General features: G+C 41.0%; 1 protein-coding gene across 1 annotated transcript in view; it reads left to right on the forward strand.

The window, feature by feature from the left end:
- vps13d (vacuolar protein sorting 13 homolog D) overlaps nt 1–27,204 on the forward strand; it is a 134,786-nt gene that overhangs the window by 60,620 nt on the left and 46,962 nt on the right. The window contains exons 31-41 of the mRNA XM_073470564.1: nt 72–370; nt 2,601–2,734; nt 3,002–3,157; nt 5,682–5,868; nt 6,129–6,203; nt 6,290–6,490; nt 7,013–7,102; nt 9,543–9,683; nt 9,843–9,968; nt 12,870–12,944; nt 18,309–18,414. Of these exons, the coding sequence (XP_073326665.1) occupies nt 72–370; nt 2,601–2,734; nt 3,002–3,157; nt 5,682–5,868; nt 6,129–6,203; nt 6,290–6,490; nt 7,013–7,102; nt 9,543–9,683; nt 9,843–9,968; nt 12,870–12,944; nt 18,309–18,414 (1,590 nt within the window). The remainder of the gene's footprint in view (nt 1–71; nt 371–2,600; nt 2,735–3,001; nt 3,158–5,681; nt 5,869–6,128; nt 6,204–6,289; nt 6,491–7,012; nt 7,103–9,542; nt 9,684–9,842; nt 9,969–12,869; nt 12,945–18,308; nt 18,415–27,204) is intronic.

Consider the following 27,204-nt stretch of genomic DNA (forward strand, 5'->3'; position numbering starts at 1 on the left):
GTAAACATCAGTAAAAGCAGAGATGTTTGTTAGTGTTGGATAGTAAAGAGTTGTGTCCCACCTTCCTGCAGATCTACACGTGACTCCTCCTGCTTCACGGTAGTCCTCAACAACTTGAGGGTCTTTCTCATCTTCGACTGGCTCCAGCTGGTGAGAGACTTCCTGAGGATGCCGATGGAGAGGGCATCGGGCAGAGCTGAGCCTCATCAGTGCTGGCCCAGTAACAGCAGCACTGACTCGAGCACGACCACCAACACCAGCACCACCGGGGCAGTAATGCCAAAGACAGTCAAGAGTGGTGTGGTCACCAAGAGATCCACAGTGCCGGTGACCCAGGACCGCTGCTTGGAGGTCAAGATCAACGTCACAGGTCAGGGAAGAAAGATCAATCACTAAGAAGATAACATTAAGCCCTCAGCTTTTTCATTATGATAAAAAACATACTATATACACATGGAGGCCACAACTTTTCCTTATTCAACTTTTAGTACTTAATAACATTTGAGTAAAGCAACATGCTGTAAAGTTTTGACCTTAAACCAGCAGCTTCAGTTATGTTGTGGTACAGTGTGTTGTAACAGGGTGAATGGTGTCTCTGTCACTTGTTTCTGCTCTATGTAACTTCAGTGAGAGGGGAGGATCACAGCGGTACATACATGTTAACTTCAACATACAAGTTTTAAACACATAACATTGTTATGTTGTCATGAGTTCTGTTTGTAGTTAGCACCTACATTACATCTGACAAACTGTTGACCACCTGGGATTTGTATTGACCACAGTGGTGTTACACTCAGGAACTGTGGGGGGTGCCAAATCACACAAATGACAATTTCTCCATAATGTTGCTTTTATTAGAACTGATACTTAATTTAAACAATGATGCTATTTGTGTTTTCTATAGTCAAGGCATTAAGGTTCATTTATCTGTCATTTTACACAGGGTTGTACTATGAAATGTAAATTGTAGTCCCTTCATGCTACACACATATAGGGCCCTATTTAGACAGTCTATAGCGCATGGTCTAAAGTGCAAAGCGCTAGCGCAGTTAGGGCGTGTCCAAATCCATTTTGTGCGTGCGGCACATGGTGCAAAGGGGTTAGATTGGTTCAATATATGTTCCGCCCAAAACACACCAATGACCAATTCAGAGTCTAAATCTGAGTGTCGTCTCCCATTCCCTTTTAAGAGCCAGGTGTACCAGGACCTGGAGCATATAAACAGTGGCACTCGTCTTCAGTTAGGGACAGGGAAGTGGTCCTCAGCTATTGGACCCTCTGCCCCGCTGTTTCACAATCATCTGTCCCATCAACAGCTCTGTTTAACTGCATATTAAAAAAAATACACTGATATTTAACTGAGTAAGAGGAGGAGGAGAGCTGCTGCGTCCCTCTGTGTGTGCGGATCTCATTACGTGAATCAGACAGAACGGGTTATAAAAAGTATCATCTTGATCAATAATGGGTGGGATGAGAGGGTGAAATACATCCTTAATGAGGAGAATATTAATGACATTACCTGCAGCAATCCTCCAGCAACAGAAACCATGTGTATCTCTACATTAACATGCGCATTTGTGCACGAGGAACAGCTTATAAACTTAATTGATTATTTAAAACTCCTGACTCGCCGACAGGATCAGTTAGTATTTCATGTTAATTAATGTTCTGTGGTCTTTTACAAGTTTTTCAAGATTCATACAGTAAAACAGTTTGGAGTAAAGCAGCTGTCCTGATAAATCCTGATATCCTAAACAGAGGGACACATTCAAGAAAAAAGAAAAAAAAGGGAAAAAAATAATTATTATTTAGGAAATCTGTAAGTAAGAGGAGTACTGATATCTTAATGTACAGAAAGAATAATAAAACAGTAAAAGGAAATCTCATTGTAAGTGTGTAGATGTGTGTAGATGCGTGTAGGTGTTAGTAGGTGTTAGTAAGTGTGTGTAGATACATGTAGGTGTTAGTAGGTGCGTGTAGATGCATCTGGGTATGTGTGGATGCGTGAAAGTGTGTGTAGGTGAGTGTGGATGTGTGTAGATGAGTGTCCTATAGTTGTGTATATCTGAGTTGATGTGTGTTGCAATATGATGTGTTGTGTGTGTGGTATTGTAGGAATGTGCACAGCATTAGCCCAGCCTTAACAAGGACAAGAGTGGGGACCATCATTCCTTAAAGACTGTGATGTTGATGTTACTGTGAGCAGTGACTTTCTTTCCATAGATGTGTATTCTGATAAGAGGTTGTTCCAGTAGTTAATAATTATTGATTTTTTAAATTTCCAGTTTAAGGGAATTGTTTTCTTGGCAACAATTGAGAAATGAGCACACTGTTCTTGTATTTGTTCGGTATGTTGATTTCTGAAGTGTTTCCTAGCAGACAGAGCTGTGAGGATGAAGGGATTCTGCAGTCCAGGATGGTGGAGAGTTTTTTTAAATGTCTCCAGCATTTCATTTGAAGTATTTTATTAAATGTCATTAAAATGTAATTGAGCCAAAACCTAACAAATGACTTGACACAGTTTTTTTTATATCATCTCCTAAATGAGAACATTAACATGCTTGACCTGTATATTTGTTACATTGTAATTTGGTCTTCAGGCACAGAGTTTGTGGTTGTGGAGGACTCGTCATGTCTGGATACCAACGCCATCATTCTAAAAGGCACCACTGTCCTTACCTACAAACCACGGCTGCTGGACAGACCCTTCTCGGGCAGCCTTGCGGGAATAGAGGTAACATCTTCCACTATCATGGTGCCATTTACTTCTAAGACTACAAGTGCTACCACTGCTAATATTAATCAGGAATCAAAGAAACACAATCGTAAAGAAATTAATTTATTTAATAGATGACGAATGAACTAAATAGTGCTGCTGCTACTATTATTGCTTTAATACTACTTGTTCTTTAACTGCCTCTGCAAATACTGCTAACTACTAACCCAATATCCAGATTTTAATTGTATTAGCTTTGATTCAGACATATCTTGTCACCCCCAGGTGTTCTCGTGTCGGTTGGGCAGTGAGCAGGAAACAGCGCTGTCAATCCTCGACCCAGTCAATGTTCAGGTGGAGCTGTGTGGGAGCCCCACATACCAAAGCAGCTCAGGCCTACTGGATGCTTTCAACGTGGAGGACATCCCACCGCTACTGGAGGTCAGGAGTGAGCACTCAAACAAAATAAAATTTGTAGTTTGTAACTGGAGACGGCGCAGTGGTGAAATGGTTAGCACTGTTGCCTCTCAGCAAAAGGGTATTTCAATGCCAGTAGTTAGTGTATGTAGTTTAAGTACATTTTGCTGATAATACTTTACTGTATCCCTTAAAGTGAAACTCTTGCCAAAATGCAACCTAGGCTTTTTTTGTGAATGTGTTTGAGTCAAGCCTTCATGTAAAAGCATAAATACGACGAAAAAGCCACTTTTAAGATTCACCGTAGTTTCGTTTCCGGGTCAAACTCATTTTCAATGGTGTGCAGGGGCAACTTTACGGTAACATTAAAAACGCTATTTTTAAAACACTAAGAAGACTCAACACAACATGAAACTTTACTCGTAGCATCACCAGGGTCTCTACACATGAACACGAGCATTGAGAACATCGTTTGTGTACACAAAGTTTGCTAAAAAGAAGGTTTTTGAACAACTCACGTTAGCAGTAGCTTGCTCCACTCGTCGCCGTACTGCCAGTCGAGAAAAGTCGAGCCCCGATCCCCGGTGTAACATGGAGCTTTTTCCTCCATGTTACGCCGCACTCAGGGATCGACGCATCTCGACTGGCAGGACGGCTACTGCTACTGCTAAAGTGAGTTGCTCAAAACCCTTCTTTTTAGTAAACTCCGTGTACACAAACAATGTTCTCAATGCTCGTGTTCATGTGTAGAGACCCTGGTGATACTACGAGCAAAGCTTCACCTCACCCTGCTGCTCGCAGCAGGGTGAGGTTTAACTGTGTGACAGCAAACAGCAGCTTCAAAAAGTACAGGCATATGATCAGAGAAAAAAAGCGTCACAGACCTCCAGGTTAAAAACAGGCAAACCATAGGATAAAACAAGATCAAGTGTGTGACCACGTTCATGTGTAGGCCCAAGTACAGACTGCACAAGATTAAAAGAGTCAATGATGTTTAAAAAGTCTCGTGCCAAAGGGTTTTCAGGGCAACACACATGAATATTACAATCTCCAACAATAAGGACCCGGTCATATTTGGGCATAATATCAGCCAAGAACACAGAAAAATCTGTTAAAAAGTCTCTGTTGTATTTGGGAGGCCGATGGGCCACAGCACACAACATCGTGTGAGAATGCCCCAGCTCAAACAAACTCAGTTCAAAGCTGGTGAAGGAGGATGACAGCGTTATCTGTTTACATTTAAAGTCACTCTTGAGAACAGTCACAATTCCTCCTCCTTGGCCAGACGTCCGAGGAGAATTAAAATAGCAGCACTTGTCAGGTAAAAGTTCTGTGAAGACACTGGACTCACCAACACTCAGCCAAGTCTCGGAGATAAAGAGGAAATCCAGTTCCTGGGATATGAAGAAATCCTTAAGGATAAATGATTTATTCGCAAGTGATCTGGCGCTTACAGGCCAAACCTGGCAAGAGATGGTGGGTCAGGGGGAACAGCTGACAAGGAGGCCCGACACAGAGGCCGCAGGTTCCCCAGATTCACTCTGCGTTAGCAGAGACGGGCCATTTTTATACTGGACAGCAACGCGCCAATTTGGCTGTCCTTTTTGCAGCTAGGTCCGCAAATTTAGACAGACCGCGGTATATTGGGGGTCTGTTTTGGTCCGCCAATATGACGCCTTGGAGGGTACACTTTTTGCCACCTCCATTGCTATGTAAATCCAAGGCGTCGATGTGCTGGCAATTGCGTGACAAGGGCGTAGGTGTCGATGATGTGCACTGTTGTGTGACCCACAGCCGGGAGTTTTAAAAGCAGGAAACAGCTGATCACAGCAGTCAGTTCATCACTTCATCTGCGGACGTCAAGATGAGCAACTGGAAAGCCGCTGACATCCGGGAGATGCTAACCATCACAGCCGAGAGAATCGTCAATAACCAGATCACAGGGACTGTTGTATGTCACTGTTTATGCCCAACTTCGTGCTTCACGTCACGTCATATGTTTACGCCTACCCCAGTGGCGGCTTTTTTGAAAAGAAGGAATATTACACCTCCATTTCACATAGACAAGACAGCAGATTGCAGCCTTTACCTGGCTGCAAATGTGGCGCATTTTCTAACTAAAAGCAGGGTCCGTGGGGCTGGAACACCACATCCGAGCCCGCCAGCGGTGTACCAACCAGGCAGCGACAGGGTCCAGCGAACGTCGAGAGATACACAGGCAAGGCCCAGCTCCATATCCACCTCGATCAGGACGTGCCAACCCGGCCCTCAGCCTCACCAGACAGCCACTACGCTTACCCCGGCAAAGGTGCCGTTTTCGCTGCGGGGGTGGTGCTGGAGTGCGGCAGAAGTATGTAGGGATGTCCAATAGGAAAGGAGGCAGAGTTTTTTCTCCATAACAATCAAAGTTGACAAGATTTTTGGTGGAGATTCTCAGATCTAGCAGCGTTTGGCGATCATACACCAGCAGAGTGTTGACGGTGTGTGCAACAAGTGTTACAACCAGCAGTGCATTGCCACTTTAATTGTGCATGTGATTCTCTGACAGATTCAGTTTCCTGCTTTGGACATCCGTCTGTCCTACAATGACATTCAGCTCTTCTTGGCCATCACCAAGTCAATCCCTTCTGCCAGCACTCCAATGCCCTCTGACTCTGACACCACCACTGCAACCAGCACTGAGCCCACGGCTACACTCAAAGACAGTTTCAGGCAGAAGACTGAGGCCCTCATTGGTATGTTAAGACCAGCAATTCTTTATTTTTTTTTCTGCCGTCTAACTGCTTTTCTATCCCAAAAAAGAATAAAATCCGAAGTCTTTTGTTTTTGTGTCCAAAGCTATCATTGCTTTGTTGATTGCATACATCTTGAATTGTTTGAAATTATTATTACTCGCAGTACTCACTATTTAGTTACAATGATGGTATGTTTTGAGTTCACTGCTTATTACTGTTCTGAGAAAAGCTAATAATGAAGCTTTGTTTTGTCTCCACAGAGGGCCAGCTGACCCGTTTACAAGACCTTGGCTTCAGGAAGGAGGACTGCAAAAGAGCCCTGATCCACTGTAAAGGTGAGCAAGACCTTTAACACTGTTCTTTATACCTGGCAGTAGAGTCCCTTAAGAAGTTTTGACCAACCATTATATGTGACCCTCAGGCCAGCTTGACCAGGCTGCCACATGGCTGCTGGAGAATGCTGAAAACATGGTGGGCCATCCCAGAGCCAGGGCTGACTCTGGCTCCAGCAGCCACTCAGCTCCTCTGTCTGGAGTGGAGGTGAAGGCTGAGAGTGTCTGCATCTGTTTCATCGATGACTGCCTGGACTGTGACATACCACTGGCTGAGCTCACCTTTTCCAGTAAGTCTTATTTACATATACACACATTTGCATTATCAAGCACATGATGAAGTTTGGGGAATTATTTATCTTAATTGGTATTGTAATTATGATGAAAGATTACACAGCTCAAGTTCCAAATTGTATCTTACCACAGTATTCGGTGCTAAGCAAGTAGCTTTTGAAGTATGTAGAAGTCGCTGTTAATCACCAACAGTGGCTGTTGTTGTTTATTGTTGCTTATACTCAGCTTCTCTGCTTTTTAAACCTGGAGTAGTGCTGTGGCCCGCTGTTTAAGATACATAACCGTCGAACCACAGTGGCCTAGTTTGATTGTTCCCACTGTATTATCCTTCTCACTCTCTTTCACTGACCACATTTCCTGGACACAATCTAAGTTTTTAAGAATTAGTCACCACACTATCATAAAAAGTGCTTAGAAGCATGACAACTTGATAAATAAATAATAACACATTCAGGAAGCTGAGGGTGAATATATTGTAACTGAGCCTGATGTGATCTGCTGAGTGTTTGTTATTGCAGGGCTTTATGTGCTGCAACGCATTGGTTCCACCCAGGAAGGCAATGCCAGCTTTAGTCTATCTGGAGACTACTACAACAGAGAGCTGTCAGGTAATCACATTTACTTGCAACATTAGAACGTTCAACACTTTGTTTAAAGGGGTGTGCATAAGACGGACATGACACCTGTCATGAACATGAAGCAGTCTTTATTAATGTTCATGAATGTTGTCATAAAGTGTCATTGTGTCAATCATGAACACCAGTCTGACAGTCAGGAGTGTAGCCTTGGTTGTCTAATCGCCCTTGGAGGACAAAACTGCAGCTCCAACCATGTGGTTACAGTGCTGCTGGTGACTGGCTTTAGTTTCAACTTGCATCCACGTATTACCTGTGAGCATAAAATAGTGGGGACATGTTTCATGATAACGTTGGCTCATATAGTCAGGCCCTGTGTCGTCCTAGGTCATACAGCATGTGACTTTGTTGGGATTAAATATTTGGCCTGTGCGTGTGCAAGACGGAGAATATCCAGTGTTTAGCACTGCCTCTGGTGGTCAGGACAAATTAAATGAAACAGTAAGCAATATTTTAAATCTACACTGAACAAAAATATAAACGCAACACTTTTGTTTTTGCTCCCATTTTTCATGAGCTGAACTCAAAGATCTAAAACATTTTCTATTTACACAAAAGAACCATTTCTGTTAAATATTGTTCACAAATCTGTCTAAATCTGTGTTAGTGAGCACTTCTCCTTTGCCGAGATAATCCATCCCACCTCACAGGTGTGGCATATCAAGATGCTGATTAGACAGCATGAATATTGCACAGGTGTGCCTTAGGCTGGCCACAATAAAAGGCCACTCTGAAATGTGCAGTTTTGCTGTATTGGGGGGGTCTGGGGGGGTCAGAAAACCAGTCAGTATCTGGTGTGACCACCATTTGCCGCATAGAGTTGATCAGGTTGTTGACTGTGGCCTGTGGAATGTTGGTCCACTCCTCTTCAATGGCTGTGCGAAGTTGCTGGATATTGGCAGGAACTGGAACACGCTGTCGTATACGCCGATCCAGAGCATCCCAAACATGCTCAATGGGTGACATGTCCGGTGAGTATGCTGGCCATGCAAGAACTGGGATGTTTTCAGCTTCCAGGAATTGTGTACAGATCCTTGCAACATGGGGCCGTGCATTATCATGCTGCAGCATGAGGTGATGGTCGTGGATGAATGGCACAACAATGGGCCTCAGGATCTCGTCACAGTATCTCTGTGCATTCACAATGCCATCAGTAAAATGCACCTGTGTTCGTTGTCCATAACATACGCCTGCCCATACCATAACCCCACCGCCACCATGGGCCACTCGATCCACAACGCTGACATCAGCAAACTGCTCACCCACACAACGCCACACACGCTGTCTGCCATCTGCACTGAACAGTGAAAACCAGGATTCATCCGTGAAGAGAACACCTCTCCAACGTGCCAGATGCCATCGAATTTGAGCATTTGCCCACTCAAGTCGGTTACGATGACGAACTGCAGTCAGGTCGAGACCCCGATGAGGACGATGAGCATGCAGATGAGCTTCCCTGAGACGGTTTCTGACAGTTTGTGCAGAAATTCTTTGGTTATGCAAACCGATTGTTGCAGCAGCTGTCCGGGTGGCTGGTCTCAGACGATCTTGGAGGTGAACATGCTGGATGTGGAGGTCCTGGGCTGGTGTGGTTACACATGGTCTGCGGTTGTGAGGCCGGTTGGATGTACTGCCAAATTGTCTGAAACGCCTTTGGAGACAGCTTATGGTAGAGAAATGAACATTCAATTCACGGGCAACAGCTCTGGTGGGCAAATGGTGGTCACACCAGATACTGACTGGTTTTCTGACCCCCCCAGACCCCCCAATACAGCAAAACTGCACATTTCAGAGTGGCCTTTTATTGTGGCCAGCCTAAGGCACACCTGTGCAATATTCATGCTGTCTAATCAGCATCTTGATATGCCACACCTGTGAGGTGGGATGGATTATCTCGGCAAAGGAGAAGTGCTCACTAACACAGATTTAGACAGATTTGTGAACAATATTTAACAGAAATGGTTCTTTTGTGTAAATAGAAAATGTTTTAGATCTTTGAGTTCAGCTCATGAAAAATGGGAGCAAAAACAAAAGTGTTGCATTTATATTTTTGTTCAGTGTATTTAAAATTCTATTCCCAACTATAATGTGTTGAACGGCAAGTGCGAGAGCTCTGTATTCCAACTGCCATCACTGTTACAGTGTTTGGTCAGTCACCCATGTCTCTCCTCCCCCTGCTCATGCAGAAAAGAGAAAATACATTTTCTTGTATCCCTGTCTGCTCCGAGGGAGGGGACTGCTAACTGTAAAACCAACAGGAAGTTAGCTAAAGCAGCGGCAATGCAAGAGTTTTGACATCACTAAGTGTGACGTGCAGAGCAAGTGAGATGATATTATCTAGGGACTGATTATACCTTAATGCAAACTGCAAACGTAAGCTCCAGGGCGGCAATCATTATCATGTGTGTGCCAGGCTGGGAGCCCTTCGTCGAGCCCTGGCCCTGCTTCCTTTCTTGGCAGCAGCAGGCCGCCGGCCGTCTCCATCCTCCACGTCTAAAGATGGGGATCAGAGCCAAGCAGAGACTGGACGTGAACATCACTTCTGTCCTGTTGGGTGAGTACATAAACAAACATGCACAGGCTGCACAGCAGGTTTTACAGTGTTTTGGGGTTTACACAATGAGTAGTCATATCACTCAGTACCACTTGATGCTGGTTTCCAGTTACAGTGTTTTTCAACAAGCCAGAAATGTGTTTTATCTGGTCCTTCCAGAACAGTACAACACCACCAAGAGCTCCTGGATGGCTGACTACTGTAATGATGAGGAACAGACTCCCCACTCTTCACCCCCACTGCTCTGGATGGGCTCCTCAGTCGACCCACCCAGCTTAGGACAGAGTGAGTTCCAGCTGCACACAGTACCAATAACAAATCACTGGGTGGTAAAGATCTTCACATGAGTACTCAAAGACTCTGTCAGGATTATGTTTTGAATTCATTAAACGGACGGCCACATATGTCATCTTAGATAACGAATTTTAATTTGTGTGTTTTAAAAAAAAAAAAAAACAGGTAACACTTAATTTTCAGGTCCGGAAATTTCACAGTTAGAAAGTGTTATTACCAAGTAACATGTTTGAATTTTTTTTTTAAATTACCCCCAAATTACCACAAAAATATCCCTCAAAATGTATTGAAAATGACCACAATATGATTTAATGATAATAGTGTGCTATTTTCCAACAAGCAGTTAATAAATAGCTGCTGATTTTTTAAATACATTTGCAGAAAACTTCCAACTGGTTTCGGCTGATCATGACATTTTAATTTCCAATTAGTTTCTGTCTAACTTCCCCTCAGCAGGCCATTAAACAGAGCCATATACAACAGCAGAATACAAACAAAACAGAACAAGACATTACAATAAGGCTTAAAGATGCTGTCACAATATTAACAACTCAGGAGTGAGGTACAGTTAAATGGTGAATGGATTGCATCAGACATGAGGCAATCCACATGTCTGATGGATTGCATCATTCATGAGGCAACTGCCTGGCCGGCCAGGCGGGTGGGAAGCTCTGTGGATGTGGAGTAATTTGACCTTAAGCCAAGAAAGGCCACCAATTTCTCATTAAGAATCTACTCTGTGTATTGGGTTTGTACAGATGCAGTCGTTCCAGTTGTATAACAATATCTCCTTAAGCCAATGTGTAAAACAGGCTGGAGTGGTAGACCTTCAGGTCAGGAGAATGAGTTTCTGGCTTGCACCAACAAGGATTAATTTAATCAAGATGAGCTCTCATCAGAGTTTAATAAACTAGGTATAAAAAGTTTATTTATGTAAACCAAAATTAAACAGCATTTGAAATAGAAACATTTTAATAAATACGTAAATAAAAGCTATTTGTGTGCTGTCGGGACCTAGTAAGTATAACAGAGGCGGAAAACCTTTAACTTTCACCTGCACTGTATTTCTTAATAAAATGTCATGTTATTTGCTAACTGTTAGTGACATCATACTGGTTTTCAACTGTTTCACGAGTTGTGTTAAGTTACTGCTGACTACTCCTGATCTGCTGAAATTATAGAAATCGATGAAATATAAATGATTAAGAAATGTACTTCGATTTACTGACCTGCAGAAGTAGAAACCAGACACCAGAAATAAAGATGCGACAACTCACTTCAGTTTAGTGGCCTACTGAGGGAAAGTTAGACGGGAACTAGCTGGAAATTTCGAATGTCATGATCAGCAGAAGTTAAGCAGAAAGCAGTTGGAAGTTTCCTGCAAATGTATTAAATAAATTAGCAGGTATTTATTAAGTGCTTGTTGAAAAATAGCACAATATTATTATGAAATAGTATTGGTTTTTTTTTTAATGTAATTATTGTGAAAATGGGGGGTAATTCAAAGAAATTTCAAATATGTTACTTGGTAATTACCACCTATTTACCATCACCAGGACAATCTGTGCATGGGTAAAGGTGCATGCAGCCTGGTATGTCTGCTCCTTAACCAATTTCCCCTCAGGGGTCAAGAAAGTATTTTTGTTTTTTATTCTGATTCTAAAATTTGCAGACCTGTAAAATCAAGTGTTCCAAAAGTAACTAGATGAGAAGATAACAGAATAGCCAGATGACTGTTTCAAATATGTAAGCTTAGGCAGCCTCCAATGATATATCTTGCACTAGTTAGTGGATGTCATCTTCATTTGCTAGTCAGTTAAAATGGCAACACAGTCTGCATGACATTTCCACACTCTCAAATTTGCATAATTAGTTATACAATGAAGAAAGACTGATGTGATCTTTAATCAGATATTTGGTTATCTACCAACTCAGATGACACTAAAAGACATTGTTACCAGCAAAAAACTTAAGTCTTGATTGTAATTTTGTATATTTTTCTCATTACCACCAAATCTCAACCAGCAAGCATTCTGTTTGTATCAAAGCCTGATAAATGTCATTCTTCTTTACCATGGAGCCTTGTTGTTGTCCAAAAACACATCAATGAATCGTGCTTTTGCACTGGGTAACATTTTACTTAGTAACATTAACACCACACTTAATTCCACATACAGCCTCCTGTTGCTGCCCCAAATTCTTACGAGCCCAATATGTGCATTTATCCACTGTTGAAAAAGCAAAAAGCACTATTACCTCCTGTTTGAATAACGTTGCTTAAAAGTACAGTTATCAACTGCACAGAACCAGTGGGCCTCTGGCTTAGAGCCACAGACAGGAAGTCATTGTCATTAAGACAAACTGACATGAAGTTGGATTTGATATTCTCATGGGATTTGTTGCTAATAAGAAAATGATAGAATAACTACAGTTATCATTGAAGTGGCTAGTTTAGGACTGGTAGGGCTTTGGTTGGTTACTTTGGTTGCATGAGGAAACTTGGTTGAGGGGTTGCTTTCTTCTGAAGAGTTGTAGGCAGAGCAGGAGGTTTAGCTGCTCTACACCAGGCTTTCATTCATTTTGTTTATATTCATTTTAGCCAAGAAATGCTATTGGTATTAGTAGCATCAATCAGTTAAATTAACCACAAACCCTGCCACTCTTCAGCCAAGTTCCTCTGGTCCCTCAATGTAATAGGAAATGAATGGATTTGTGTTATGTTTGTGTGCTACTGTGAACACATGTAAATTGAATGGAGATGACTTGAAGTGAAGCATGACTCGGACTATTCATAAAAGTATTGATTTGAAGAGAAGTGCCAACACAGAGTACAGAATGAGGATGATGAACGTGTCTGTCTGTTGTGCAGTAACTCTCTCTCTCTGCTGTCAGGTGCTCCTCTTGCTCACCTTAGAACTAGGAGCACAGCCAGCTTGACCTGCCTCGAGCAGCAGATTCACTCCAGAGGTACAGTTGAGAGTTTAGTCGCCCAGACAGTCTCCCTCAGCAGCACACTGAGTATCAAAACTCTTATTCAGACATCATCAGTTGTTCCCCATGGGTGCTGAGACATCTTGCAGTGTTGTTAAGGTAATACAGATCTGTAGCAAGGATCAATCAAAAAAGAGTCAAACGGTCTAAGATGACTCTCTAAGGGACAGGTGTATGTTGCTGGGCCTGTGGACCCTCTGCCACTGCCGGCTCCCAATCCTCTGTCCCATCCATAAGCCTGTTTGATTGCATATGAGCAAACGGCCCAATATTTAACTGAGGAGGAGCACTGATGTGAGTCCATGGATGTGTAATTGTGATGCACGAACCAGCTCGGCCAGATCACAAAAATTATCAATCTGACTTGTTGATGGGAGGCAAGTGGGAGAAATATTACATCTTTGAAGCAGCACTCTGTAGTTTTGGTGAATAAATGTTAATGAGCTGAGAAAGATGTTCATTGGCTGATTTTTTTTCTGCCTAAACAAACTAAATAATCAAACTCTCTTTGTTTTCATGACTGAATAAACAAACTGACCTTAAAGGACAACACAATTTATACTGTTTTACTTTGTTTGTATGTGGCGGACCCTGCCACCTTTCTAGCTTCAAGCAGTGTTCTGGCATCTTATTTCCTCTGAAAACAGCTTGTTTATTCACTTAAGGAAAAAATACATATTTCTGAGTTTGTATTATTTCCTCATTAATATTGTAAATATTAAAATTCTGAGTTTGAATTTCTTCTTCAAAACTATATAGTAACCCTTGAATAAAATATTAATGACATTACCTGCATCGAACCCCTGCAGTACAAACAATAAGTGTGTCTCCATTTAAGAGCGATGATGTACACAATTTGTTTAACGTCATTGATTACTTAAATCTCCCAACATGCCGTCAGCATCAGTCGCTCATGTTAATTAAAGTGAAACTCTTGCGAAAATGCAACCTAGGCTTTTTTTGTGAATGTATTTGAGTCAAGCCTTCATGTAAAAGCATAATTACAACGAAAAAGCCACTTTTAAGATTCACCGTAGTTTTGTTTCCGGGTCAAACTCATTTTCAATGGTGTGCAGGGGCAACTTTACGGTAGCATCAAAATCGCTATTTTTAAAACACTAAGAAGACTCGACACAACATGAAACTTTGCTCATAGCATCACCAGGGTCTCTACACATGAACACGAGCATTGAGAACATCGCTTGTGTACACAGAGTTTACTAAAAAGAAGGTTTTTGAACAACTCACGTGTGTGCCCCTGCACACTATTGAAAATGTGTTTGACCCGGAAACGAAACTATGGTGAGTCTTAAAAGTGGCTTTTTCGTCGTAATTATGCTTTTACATGAAGGTTTGACTCAAATACGTTCACAAAAAATGCCTAGGTTGCATTTTGGTGAGAGTTTCACTTTAATGTTCTGTGCTCTTCTCCACATTCAAAAGGTCACACACACACATTTCAGGTTCATACAGTGAAACTTTTTGGAGTAAAGCAGCCGTCCTCCAAGTTCAAAAGTTCTTTCAAAAAAATATTTATTTCAGAAGCTAAAAGTTTACTTCTCATTCCCCTGGAGTGTTTTCTCTCTCCCGTGAAGTTAATTACTATAGATTTTAGTTTTGATGCTTAAATGTAATACATGATATTTGCTGCAGTGAAATGACTGCACTTCAAATGGAAACATTTTATATACCCTAAAGCAGCCTTGTCATCATTAAAGCAGAGTGTGTGCACGTTGTGACCCTGCCTATGTAGACACAGCTTACTATCTGAATAATGCAACCTTTAAATAGCAGGAAAAATACTGCGCAATTGACATAAGACCAGGTTTTTGTTGGTCTGTAGTGCAGTCACTTTCTGCTGCCACACAACACAACATCGTGGTTGATGAAAATTGCATCGGTCAGAAAACAGCAATGATACTTGTGATGCACTGTGCGCCGCTTTGTGCTTGGCATAAGATTGGGCCCGAAGACTGCAAGCTCACAAACATGGTTGTAAACAATAGTGGATTTGAAAAACATTAAAAATTGTTTTTGTGTTTTATAAGGAAGAAACGTGTTTCTTAGACCTCAATCTTGGTCACTAAAACACTGAGTTTTAGTGAGTAACACTGAATACAATCATATCTTTTGTTTGATAACAAGAAATCTCCACATGACCACTTTAAATCAACATGTCAAGACCAAGACAAATTAATCCAACAATATAAATGCATATTAAATAAAAGAAAGCTATGTATTTTACTCACTGTCAGTTATTCATGTAATGGTTGGTGGCATTTAGCACTCATAGGACTTTCACGCTCAAGTTGTCAAAGCACATTTCTCTCACAAAGCTTTTTGTGAAGCTGAACCACAGTGTTGCACTCGCTCTAGTTTATTCAAACTGTCCTGTATTCCTCCTCTTCCAAGCCAATTTAACTTTCTTTTGGCTTTGTGTTTTGCCTGAACAGCATGACGTGTACCTCATTTGCTTTCCAATGCATGGCCAGTAATTGTGAATCCATTGTGAAAATTCACTACTTGATATTATGGCACAGTAGTCCGTAGTATGTAGTATGTACAGTAGTGTGTTTTTGGTAGAATGATGGACATTGCGTAGTAAAGCATGCTACTCTGTTAGCTTAAAGACATTTGATTATGGTCTGTCAAACTTATCTGATTGCAGATTTTGGGCAGTCTCTTTGTGTCCTGTAGCATCTATTGATGTAGTAACATTTTGAAAATATAAAAAAAACAAAGATTGCACTCAACTTGATTGAAAATGTAATGAAATGTCATGACTGATAGTGTAATAACATGTTTACCATTAATGTAACACCTTATTACATTATTGGGGATCTATTACACTTTCAGGTGGGTCAGTTGTTTTTGTTTTTGTTTTTTTCAAACTAATAACATAAGACGAATGCTTTAATATGGTTATGTTCATTTTCAGTTGAGAGTTCAACATTTTTTGACATTTTTGAAGTTTGAAGAATTTTTAGAATATTATATACATTGGATTTTAAATGAAATAATAACGATTAAGTTAATGTGCATACTTTGAGCAACACATCATATAATGGTGTCTAATCTGAGAGCTGCTCTGGTCTAATGGACCATCCTTTAACCATGACCAATCAACGTGGATATGGGTGTGTTCATTTACGATTGATAGGGGTTTAAGTTTAATGCGTCTTTGCCTGATAACAACAACCACTCTTTTACACATGAAATTACTGTGAACTGTTGGTGTTTTCAGTAGGCTAACACGACAGTAACTAAAATGTACCTAACACTGCAGGGACAAGTAGCATTTTAGATTACTACATTATCTTTCAGAAGTTTTACATTATCCGTTCAGAAAAAAAATACAAATGACCCACCAGAAAATGTTATAAATTACCATTGTTTAATAAGTTAATTTTTATTGGTAAAAATGTTGTAACAATATCAGTCAGGACATTTTGTAAAATGATTGGGTTTTATTACATTTAGATCAAGTTAGGTGCAAATCTTATTGCATTTTCTGGAAATTATGACTTTATTGGGTGCTACATGTCAGGTAGTGTTTATACTGCTTATACTGGGTATACAAATAAAGTTGAAAGAATGTAAGTTGTGACACCTGCTAAATTTAAAATAAAAGATTAATCTGGAAAATAAATAACTGCAGGACAAAGAGGTAAAACTGTTGCCAGTATTTCTTTGCCAAAAATGTTATGTATTTGCTAAATAACAGCAGTCTGCTTTGTGTGTATTTTGTATTTTTGTTCAATGCGCTAGTACTACTCATTTAATGTGGTTCAGGAACAAGAAATTATTTTTCTGGCCTTTTGTTACATTTTAAAAATCTTACAAACAAGTGTGATGCTAAGTATGTAAGGATTGTGAGAGTTTGCTTTCAGTTACCTATAGGAAAAACTTTTGTGATCTACAAATGGATACTGTTGTGTATATGTGTGCTTTCAGTTTATATTTGATTCCACATATTGATCTATATACACTGTATGTTCATGTGTAGAACGTAAAAAGAGAAGCAATAGACTAAGCCAAGCCAAATATAATATAATTGTTATGATATAACAATTATACTTATTTTCATTTCTGGACAAGCTGCCTTTTTAAAGGGGTACTCCACTGATTTCTATAAGGTTAGAGGTGCATTTATTAAAAAAACGTGGGCCCTATTTAAACAGTCTATGGTGCCTGGTCTTAGTGCATTAGGAACGTGTCCAAGTCCTTTTTGCTTGTTAAACAGCGGATAATCTGGACGCAAATAACGGCACAAAAAGGTTGTATTTAGACTCTGAATTAGTCATGGGTTTAATCTGAGTGTCGTCTCCCATTCCGTTTAAGAGCCAGGTGCGCCAGGGCATGGTGCATATTAAACAGTGGCACCCGTCTTCAGTTAGGGACAGGGAAGTGGTCTTCGGCTGCTGGACCCTCTGCCCCGCCATTTTACAATCATCTGTCCCATCAACAGCTCTGTTTGACTGCATATGAAAAGATACACTGATATTTAACTGGGTAATTCAATTCAATTCAATTCAAAAAACTTTATTTGTCCCCGGGGGCAATTAAAGGCATGTGGAGTAGTTGTACACAGACACAAACAAGTCAGCACGTAAGAGGAGGAGCGCTGCTGCGTCCCTCTGTGTGTGCGGATCTCAGTCCGTGGATCAGGTGGGACGGGTCATAAAAAGTATCATTCTGATCAATAACGGGTCGGATGAGAGGGTAAAATACGTCCTTACGTGAAGGTAAAAAGAGTGAAGAATTAGCATTATTAAGATGCACTGTAGAGTTGCATAGATGTCCTGGCCTACAGATCTTGTTCTCCAGATGTAAGAAAACATGTTTGTTTTGCACAGACCCCAACTAATGTCACACAGCCATGATTTTAATAGTTTTTTCAGTGAAAATGGAAATTTGTGATGCAAAAATGATCATTCCCACTATCATAAATCATAGCGCAATTGTAATATCTTTCAAAACATCACAATATGATTACTTTCCATAGCATGCCGTCCCAGCTGACATAACAATGGTTAATAAACCGTATTAGTGTGGATGTAGCTGAAGTCTCCAGAGATTCTCTAGCGATGTTTTCACAGGCTGATTAGCTGTCCATGTGACTACTTCATTGATTTGTTTGTAAAATTGGTGGAGTGCCCCTCTAAAGAAAGGAATTTCAAGGCATCTGTGCTTTGGTTGCTTTTTTAGGTCTCAGAGACCAAGAAGAAAGCAAGGGCATGACTGTTAGTATTGAACATAAATGACTAAGAGAGTAATGAATAATTAAAAGGCACAGCACAATCATTTTCTCTCTGATTGGGTTTTCATTTCTGTTTCCAGCAGATGTCAAGCTGTCCAAGAGGAGGCAACCATTCGTGCCATATGCTCTGCGCAACCACACAGGATGCACCATGTGGTTTGCCACTCTGACTACAACCCCCACAAGGTAGGTATAACCATAACTGTGTATGTTACCATAACTACATGTACCTCAACCTGGAGATCCAGCATGTTTGGCAGATTTGTAGGGATAGACTGCAAGCAAGGGTTCAAACTGAATTAGCTGTCATCTGGTGCCCCATGTACAAAAAGATTACTAAATGGCAGCATGAGACCATGGAAATACAAGTAAGGTTCGAGGGGATTTATTTGTCATTATACAACACAGTGTTGCATAATGAAATGATAATTTGTTAACTTTGTGCTAAAAAAAAAAAAAAAAGATCCTTTGGGCCTTGTTTGTTGGGGCGTGGGGCCTCCCGAGTGGCAGAGCAGCACAGAGCTGGCCAGTCCAACTCACCCAACAAGCCCAGGGACACTCTGTCACATGACGATGGTGCAACCGAACTACACAACTGATGAATGATTGGCTGTTCACGTGTCACTCATAACACACTCCATTTTTAAGGGATATGATAGACTGTAAGCCAGGGCGTATTCGCTATGTGCTTTCAAGTTGGTTTGCATTGTTTGTAAATCCTGCTCCTCTCAAATGTTGCAAGTAACAGTCAGAGACAGATAGCTACCTTGTTGATGTTTGCTAACGCAGTCAAATTAGCTGTAAGAGACTCAACATTAGCATACATTATTAATGGCTAACGTTACATCCAGCATGTGAACACACCAACTCATACAGGCGAGTAACGTTGGGTTTGCAGTGTGGAAGCTTACATAAGTTCCAGCTGCACTGGCTCCAACACTCCTCAAAGCTATAACATTAACTGTGGGTACAGAGATAAAAGCCCTTTTCACACAGAGACGCCGCATTATTGCCGCAGCGGCGGTTCGCCAATTCTCCGCCGTTGGTTGTTCACACTGAGCCAAGCAGCTCCGGTGTAAAAGACAAACCAGAGTATAATTCACACAGCAAGCCGGCGCTGTGGCTTCAAAAGAGGCGTGACGGTACGCGTCATGGTGATGACGTGTTTTTTTCAAAGTGTTTCCCCGGTGTTTACCTGTTAATCTAAACATGTACACACTGACTGTTTATAATCATATGGATGCTGTTATAATGTGTTGTGATTGGGATCCTGACCCACCAAACATCCTGGAAAGTGACAAAGTTACGTTTTTCTCTAAGTTACATAATTACATAATTGCCATCAGTAAACTGGACGCTGTCTGACTCTGTCACTCGCGGGGAGGGAGGCTGTTTTCTGGGGGAAAGTTCACTGAAGTCTCGGTGGAGGGCTGACGTCGCGACAAACAGTTGGTCAGTTAAAGTTTTTTGCCGGGGACAGACGCTGTTTTTCAGGCAGAAATGTGACGAAGAGTCGGTAGGACCGACAGGCTGACAGACACTTCTCCACGTATTGCGGTATTTTTTTTCCTCATATAAGTTGCCAAAGACACGACCAGTTACTACGGTACTGTTGTTTGGTCCTGTAACGTTGCTTTGTGGGACATTTATCTATATTTTTTTGAGTGATGGACCGGTTTAGTTATCAGACAGTGAACACCATCAGATCGACACGCCCTTGCTCCGCGCCGCCGGCTTATCCGTTCATACTGGTTCGGTTCGCCAATAATGCGTCTCTGATACTACCTCCAAAGGCGCATCAGAGGCGGAGGGAAATTTCACCCCTCGCCGCATCTGAAACATTCACACAGAGGCGGATGCGGAGAATTGGCGCAGGATCCCCACATGCAAACGGCAGTGTGAATGGGGCTAAAGTCTATTATCTTGTTATTGTTAATGCTATAGGCTAACTTTTTCACTTGTGTTAAAACTAAGTGCATTATTCAGGCATTACCAGCGGTGTAACTGGGAAACTGCGCATGCTTGTCATAGTGTAAACAGATCATAGGATTGTGGTGTGTTTGGAACTTCAGTGTAGAGGACTGTGATGTTTATAAAATTGAAAATGCCTGCCACCTTACCTTCGTAATGCAGCTCGGCCAGCTCACCTGAGCTTAACCCCTATCTCTGCTGTTTCTCTGTGCCTGTCAGTGGCACAGAGCCGTCAGTGATAGTTACTTATTACTTGTGTGACCTGTGATCCTATCGAATAGTGTTGAGGGCGGGACATTAAGTGAGAGTGGTGAATGTAGACAGAGGGTCAGCTGTAGCAGTGTGCATTTTTAGATAAATAAATCTTATCGGCAATCAGGAAGATAAAGCACTAATACAGATGATCGGTATAATGCCAGATATCGGAGCGGATAATCAGCTAGGCCGATAATTGGTCAATCCCTAGTTTGGATGGGTGGTGTATGTCAAGTGGCATCCACATGAATGCCAGGACCCAAGGTTTCCCAACAGAATGTTGCATTGTAACATCAATGATATTCACTTCACCTGTCAGTGGTTTCAATGTTGTGGCTGATCGGTGTAGATGTGCATACCAAATTTGATGGCATGTGTAAAATGCTTTATCAGCTTGGAGTTAACTTGTGTCTTAATGCCACTTCATGTCTTATTGATTTGCACCACATTTGATAATCTGGAGCACATTCGGTATGTGCGCACAAAATTTTGTATAATTTGAAGTTATATGACGTGACATGGAGCTAAAATATTATTGTTACAGGAAGTATGAGGGAAGGCTCCAGATATTTTCTTTACTTTTCTGGTTGCACTGGTTCTCTTAGTTTTTAATTTAGGTTCACTCGCATATAATTTAGTTGGTTAGTTTATCAGTTAAGTGTTAAAGTGCAGAATGGATTTTCTACTAGCAGATAAATAATCTGACTCACATGAATGGGTCCGGCGTGGGTTTGTTATAGCTTAAGTCTTGGGTGTGAAACAACTGTGTCCTAAATATCCTTTAAAAACTGTGCTGATCTGGGACTTCCGGTTGAGCAGCCATGAGGTGGGCAGCACAATAACAGAGCTCCCCGATCATCAAGAAAAACGCCATATTTTTTCAAAAGATTGTTACACATTAACAGAAGAAGTTAAAGAGGCGTTTATAATATGCCCAAATCAAAACAAAAAAACATTTCACAGACGAAGGAAAGGGCGCAAACAGCCGAGGAAGAGTCCGTCGAGGACGATACAGCTAGCAACCCTGACACGGGGGAGCTACAGGTGGATGTGGACATGGCTAACCTGCAAATTATATTGCAAGAACTGAGAGAGTTTCGACGTGAAAATGCAGAGACTCTCCATGAAATACGAGAGGACATTAAGACAACTAACAGCAGAGTTGACGAAGCTGAAATGCGAATTTCAGAGACTGAGGAAAGAGTGCAGGGGCTGGAGGAGGCTACAAGGGAACTGCTAAAGCTACAGGCTAAGTTGGAAGATAAGCTAACGGATCAAGAGGGAAGAGCAAGACAGGAGAATATAAGAATTCACGGCATAGAAGAAAGGTCGGAGAGCAACTCCACATTGATGATAACATTCGTGGAAAATCTACAGAGGGAAAAACTGGAGTTGCCCGACACCGACGATCTAAAGATCGAGCGTGCGCGTCGTGCATTGGGACCAAAACCATCGGCTGATTCTCCCCCGAGATCCATAGTTGTCAAGTTCTCCAGCAGCAAAACTAAAGGAGAAATCCCGAAACGGGTATGGAGAAAAAAGGGGTTTCTGTATCAGGAGAAAAAAGTCTTTGTGGATCACGACTATGCACCGGAGACCTTCAAGAAGCGCCGGGATTACGCAGAGGCGAAGAAGGTGCTGAGGGAGAATAATATACGGTTCCAAACTCCTTTTCCAGCCAGAATGAGGGTGTTTTACGAGCAGGGGCGTCACACCCGTGGGGGATGTGGGTGTTTTAACACCCACACTTTTTCTGCAGTTTTTCCGCAGTTTTGCACAAACGCTTTACTACAGTCGCTCAGTTTCTCTGGCCGCTCTCTGTCTGCGCTGCGGATGCCTCCTCTCCCCCTCCCTCTCCTGTTGTTGCTTCAAACATGACACCGGCTTTCAGTGTGACCGGCTGATGATTGGCTGTTCTGCCTTAAGTCCCGCCTCTCTTGCTGTGTTAGATTTATCGTTCAGCTCGTGCTGAGGAGGCGGGAACTAGCCATAGATATACATATACATAGACGCTTCACTGAGCGTTGAATCGTATGTCGAAGTCAATGGAGTGAACTTTATAAAGCTCCTTCTACAAAGTGCTATAAGTTAATGCCTCTCATTTACCCATTCACACACGTCGAAATATATCTGGGAAACAGACAGGTACCAAAAACAACATCTGTAATGTTCTCTGATGATTATAAACGTTAACTACTCCTTATATGTTTAGTAAACAGGTAGGCACCAAACCCACGTATGTATTTTTCTAATGTGTTTATGAGTGTTTACACCTGCCAATGAATGTAACTCTGTTACTGTGATGATAAATATTGAATCTGTGTCTATAATAACCAGATCCTGACATGTAAATGTGATGTCTGTGGGAATAAAAAGCACTGATGTTTACATTACATTTTACATTTAACTGATTTTGATGAATCATTTTTATATCCAGTGATTTTAACTACTAAGAATGACAATCATGGAGACAAAAAAATAACAAAGTCTGCAAATCAAAAATCAAAAAATAAGACACTGGAATTGGCTGGCTGGCTTTTACATAGAGCAGGTCACTGAAGAACATATATACATACTTATATCTATACAGCTGTATGTACAAGGAAGCACATTGAAGAACATATGTATATATGTCTATGGCTGTAAACACTCATAAACACATTAGAAAAATACATACGTGGGTTTGGTGCCTACCTGTTTACTAAACATATAAGGAGTAGTTAACGTTTATAATCATCAGAGAACGTTACAGACGTTGTTTTTGGTACCTGTCTGTTTCCCAGATATATCCGCACATGTGTGAATGGGTAAATGAGAGGCAACAAGGATGTGTGAGACACTCCATCTCACTCCTATTGCCTCTCCTCGTGTCCGTATCCCACCTCAGCGCTTCACAGGTAGTGCTCCTGCACATGTACATGTGTCCCCTTCTGACTACTACAGGACTGAATTCTACAAAGTTCTAGATGTTGACATGCAGTTTAGAGAAAGATTTGAGCAGGAGGGAATGCAAATGTTAAGGCATCTGGAACAAATTCTCTTAACTGGAAAGACCACATCCATCCCCCACACTTTTGAAAAGCTTGCTTCACCCCTGTTTTTACGAGGGAGAGACATGCCTGTACAACTCGGTAGAGGAGGCTACGAAGGACATGGTGAAGAGAGGTCTGTCCGTGACGATATATAAACCACCGGCGAGCTGGGCTTATAGAGTCAAAAACCTGATGTGGCGCAAAATCCGGTCCCCGGGAGGAGGAGAGCAGCAGCCAGAGGCTCCGCGGGATGGTTTTAAAAAGAAACTGGACACTTTCAGACGGACTGACCGATGAACTTGTTTTGTCTCGGCACGTATTCTCCACGGTAAGGAGGCATAATAGTAGTGACTGTGGAACAAACAATAAAAAAAAAACTGCCATGGGAGGCGTTTGGGTTAGGTTAATGACATTATTAATATAATATGTAAGATCAGGGAAGATCTGACTAAGCTTAAAGCATGGACCACTTTGAAAACTTAAAGGAGGGCCCTCCACAGCTGGAGACGCATGGAGGCTTTCCCTCCAAGCCGGCAAAACATCTCGGCTCGACCTCAAAACAGGAAGTTCTACTTGAGACACTGGTGAAATGTACAAAGTTCACGTTTTTCTGGAACTGTTCTATTCATGTTTTTTTTTATATTCATGTTTTTACAAAAAAGTTCCACTTTTGGCTTCTTACAATGTGAAGGGTGTACTTAACCCAGTAAAAAGAAGCAAAATTATGGGCAAAATGAAAAAAGACAAGGTAGATATAATATTTCTGCAAGAGACCCATTTAACTGATTCCGAACATGCCAAACTTAAAAGGCAGGGCTTCAATCAGGTTTACTCAGCGTCATACAAAACAGGACACAGAAGGGGGTGGCAACACTGATATCGAAAAGAGTAATCTTTGAAAAGGTAGCAGAAATCACGGACAAGGAAGCAAGGTATAACATGGTTATAGGAAAATTAGAAGAGTCAGAAACCACTCTCTTAAATGTCTATGCACCTCCAGGTGCGACGTGGGGGTTCTATAAACAAATCTTTGATCTAATGATTACGAAAGCCCAGGGAATGGTGATTTGTGGTGGTGACTTTAATCTGAGACTGAAGCCAAAGTGGGATGTGTCAAGATTAACTCAAACCCAGAATAACACTGTAGGCAAAAAGGTAAGAAAGATGATAAGAGAGATGGGTATTTGTGATGTATGGAGGGAGTTCAATTCCACAACTAGAGATTATACCTTGTATTCCTCACCACATAAAACTTATTCACGGATAGATTATTTTTTTATGTACAGTAAAGATATCGGTTTTGTAAGGTCATGTAAAATTGGGATAATGGACTTGTCGGACCACAGTCCGGTGTATCTAGATTTAAATTTAAAAAACAGCAAAAATACTTTTTCCTGGAGACTTAATCTAAATGCACTTAAGGGAAAAATGAAGGAAGAACTCCAAGAGGAAATTAAGTTATACCTGTCAAAAAATGCTAATGGGGAGGTTTCCCCCCTTATGGTATGGGAAGCAGGTAAGGCTGTTTTGAGAGGGAAAATCATTGCGAAATTGGCACTACAAAAGAGGCTCAGACAGGAGAAATTGGATAAAAAAGACATAAAAAAGATACCCAATTGGACATTAGTCAGAAAATTAGGGAAATTAAAAATCAGATCAAAGAAATTTATGAGGCAGACATTCAGAAATAACTAACCTTTTTGAAACAGAGGTATTATGAAATAGGTAGTAAATCAGCCAAAATTCTGGCATACAAATTAAGAAAACAACAAACAGAGAGGGTAGTACATAAAATTAAAGACCCAATCACAAAACAAATGAAACATGAGTTTCAAGACATCCACAGTTGTTTTGAAAAATATTACAAAAACCTATATGCCCGGATGGCCTGTAAGGGGGACAAGTCACCTGAATCCCTGCTTACATCACTTAATATCCCAACAATTACAGAAGATCAGAATAAAGTCTTATTGGCCAGTATGACTATAGGAGAACTCCAAAAGGCAATATCTAGACTCAAACCTAATAAGTCTCCAGGCTCTGATGGGTTTACGGCGGAATTGTATAAGACTTTTAGTGACTCTTTATCACCATTGTTGCTCAGAACTTTCAATTGGGTCCTTAAGAAAGGAGAAATTCCTCCATCTTGGAGGGAAGCGATTATAACTGTGATACCAAAAGAAGGGAAAGATGGGACAGATTGCTCTAATTACCGCCCAATTAGTTTGTTGAACCAGGATTATAAACTCTTCACATCAATTCTAACAAAACGCTTAGAAATAATACTTCCAGATATTATGCAGTTGGATCACACAGGTTTCATTAGACAGAGGCAAACACAGGATAACGTTAGGAGGACATTACATGTAATTAACCATATAAACAAAGATAAGTTAGAGGCTGTCCTGCTAGGGCTAGATGCAGAGAAGGCATTCTACTATGTTGATTGGTCTTTCTTATATAAGATACTAGAGAGATTCCAGTTCCACAATGATTTTGTTAGGACAATACAAGCTTTATACTGTAAGCCAACAGCTAAAATTTTGATTAATGGAGGATTATCAAATATTTTTGAATTAAAAAGGGGATGTCGACAAGGTTGTCCCGTGTCCCCGCTCTTATTCGCCATCTTTATAGAGCCCTTGAGTCAGTGGATAAGACAGAACGAAAAGATAAAGGGGATCATGGTGTCTCAAGAAGAACACAAAATTGCCCTGTTCGCAGATGATATTTTTGATATACTTGGGGCATCCATCTGCTTCCCTTCCAGAATTGCTCATAACCCTGAGGGAATACGGTTTATTATCAGGTTATAAACTAAACACCCACAAATCTCAAATTTTGACATTCAATTATTCTCCTAGCCAATCCATCAGAGAGGAATTCAAAGTGAATTGGGAATCAAAGTCAATTAAATACCTAGGTGTGAATATTCCTAAATATTTGAACACGATTATATCAGAGAACTATGACCCCCTAATTTCCAAAATTAAATCCATTCTGACCAGATGGAATCTAGTGCCCTTTTTAGGATTAGGACAGAGGGTGGAAGCAATAAAAACGAACGTGTTACCCAGATTACTATATCTGTTCCAAAACATACCAGCAGAACTTCCAAAGGAGAAATTTCAAGAATTAGACAAATTAATATCACGATTCATCTGGCAGGGGAAGAGGCCAAGAATTTGCTATAAGACTCTTGAACTAGCAAAAGACAAAGGAAGCCTCTCTCTCCCGAATATTAAAAATTATTACCAAGCGGTGCAGATAAAAATTTTAGTAAACATTTGCAATCCTTCTTATAAAGCAAAGTGGAAAGACATAGAATGTCAGATATCTAGTGATATTCCATTACAAGCAATCATAGGGGACAGTGGGTTGGTTGCCTGTCTAAAAGACATAAACCCATTGATAAAAATGTCAATTAAGATTTGGCACAAGGTAGTCAGTGAAAACAAGGCCAAAGAACCATACTGGATTACAAGATGGATTGGATATGACTCAGATTTCTTATCAAACAGGATGGATGCAAGATTTGAACAGTGGGCCGATAAAGGGTTAATAAAACACTGTGACCTCTATGAGGGGGGCACGCTGCGACAATTCCAGGATCTTAAAAATCGATTCGGTCTAACCAATCAGGATTTTTATAGATTTCTGCAACTTAGACATTACCTAGAGAAAATAATGAGAAAGGAAGAATTGCAACAAACTAATT

The sequence above is a fragment of the Pagrus major genome, chromosome 7 (genome assembly GCF_040436345.1).
Source record: "Pagrus major chromosome 7, Pma_NU_1.0".
NCBI classification, from domain to species: Eukaryota; Metazoa; Chordata; class Actinopteri; order Spariformes; family Sparidae; genus Pagrus; species Pagrus major.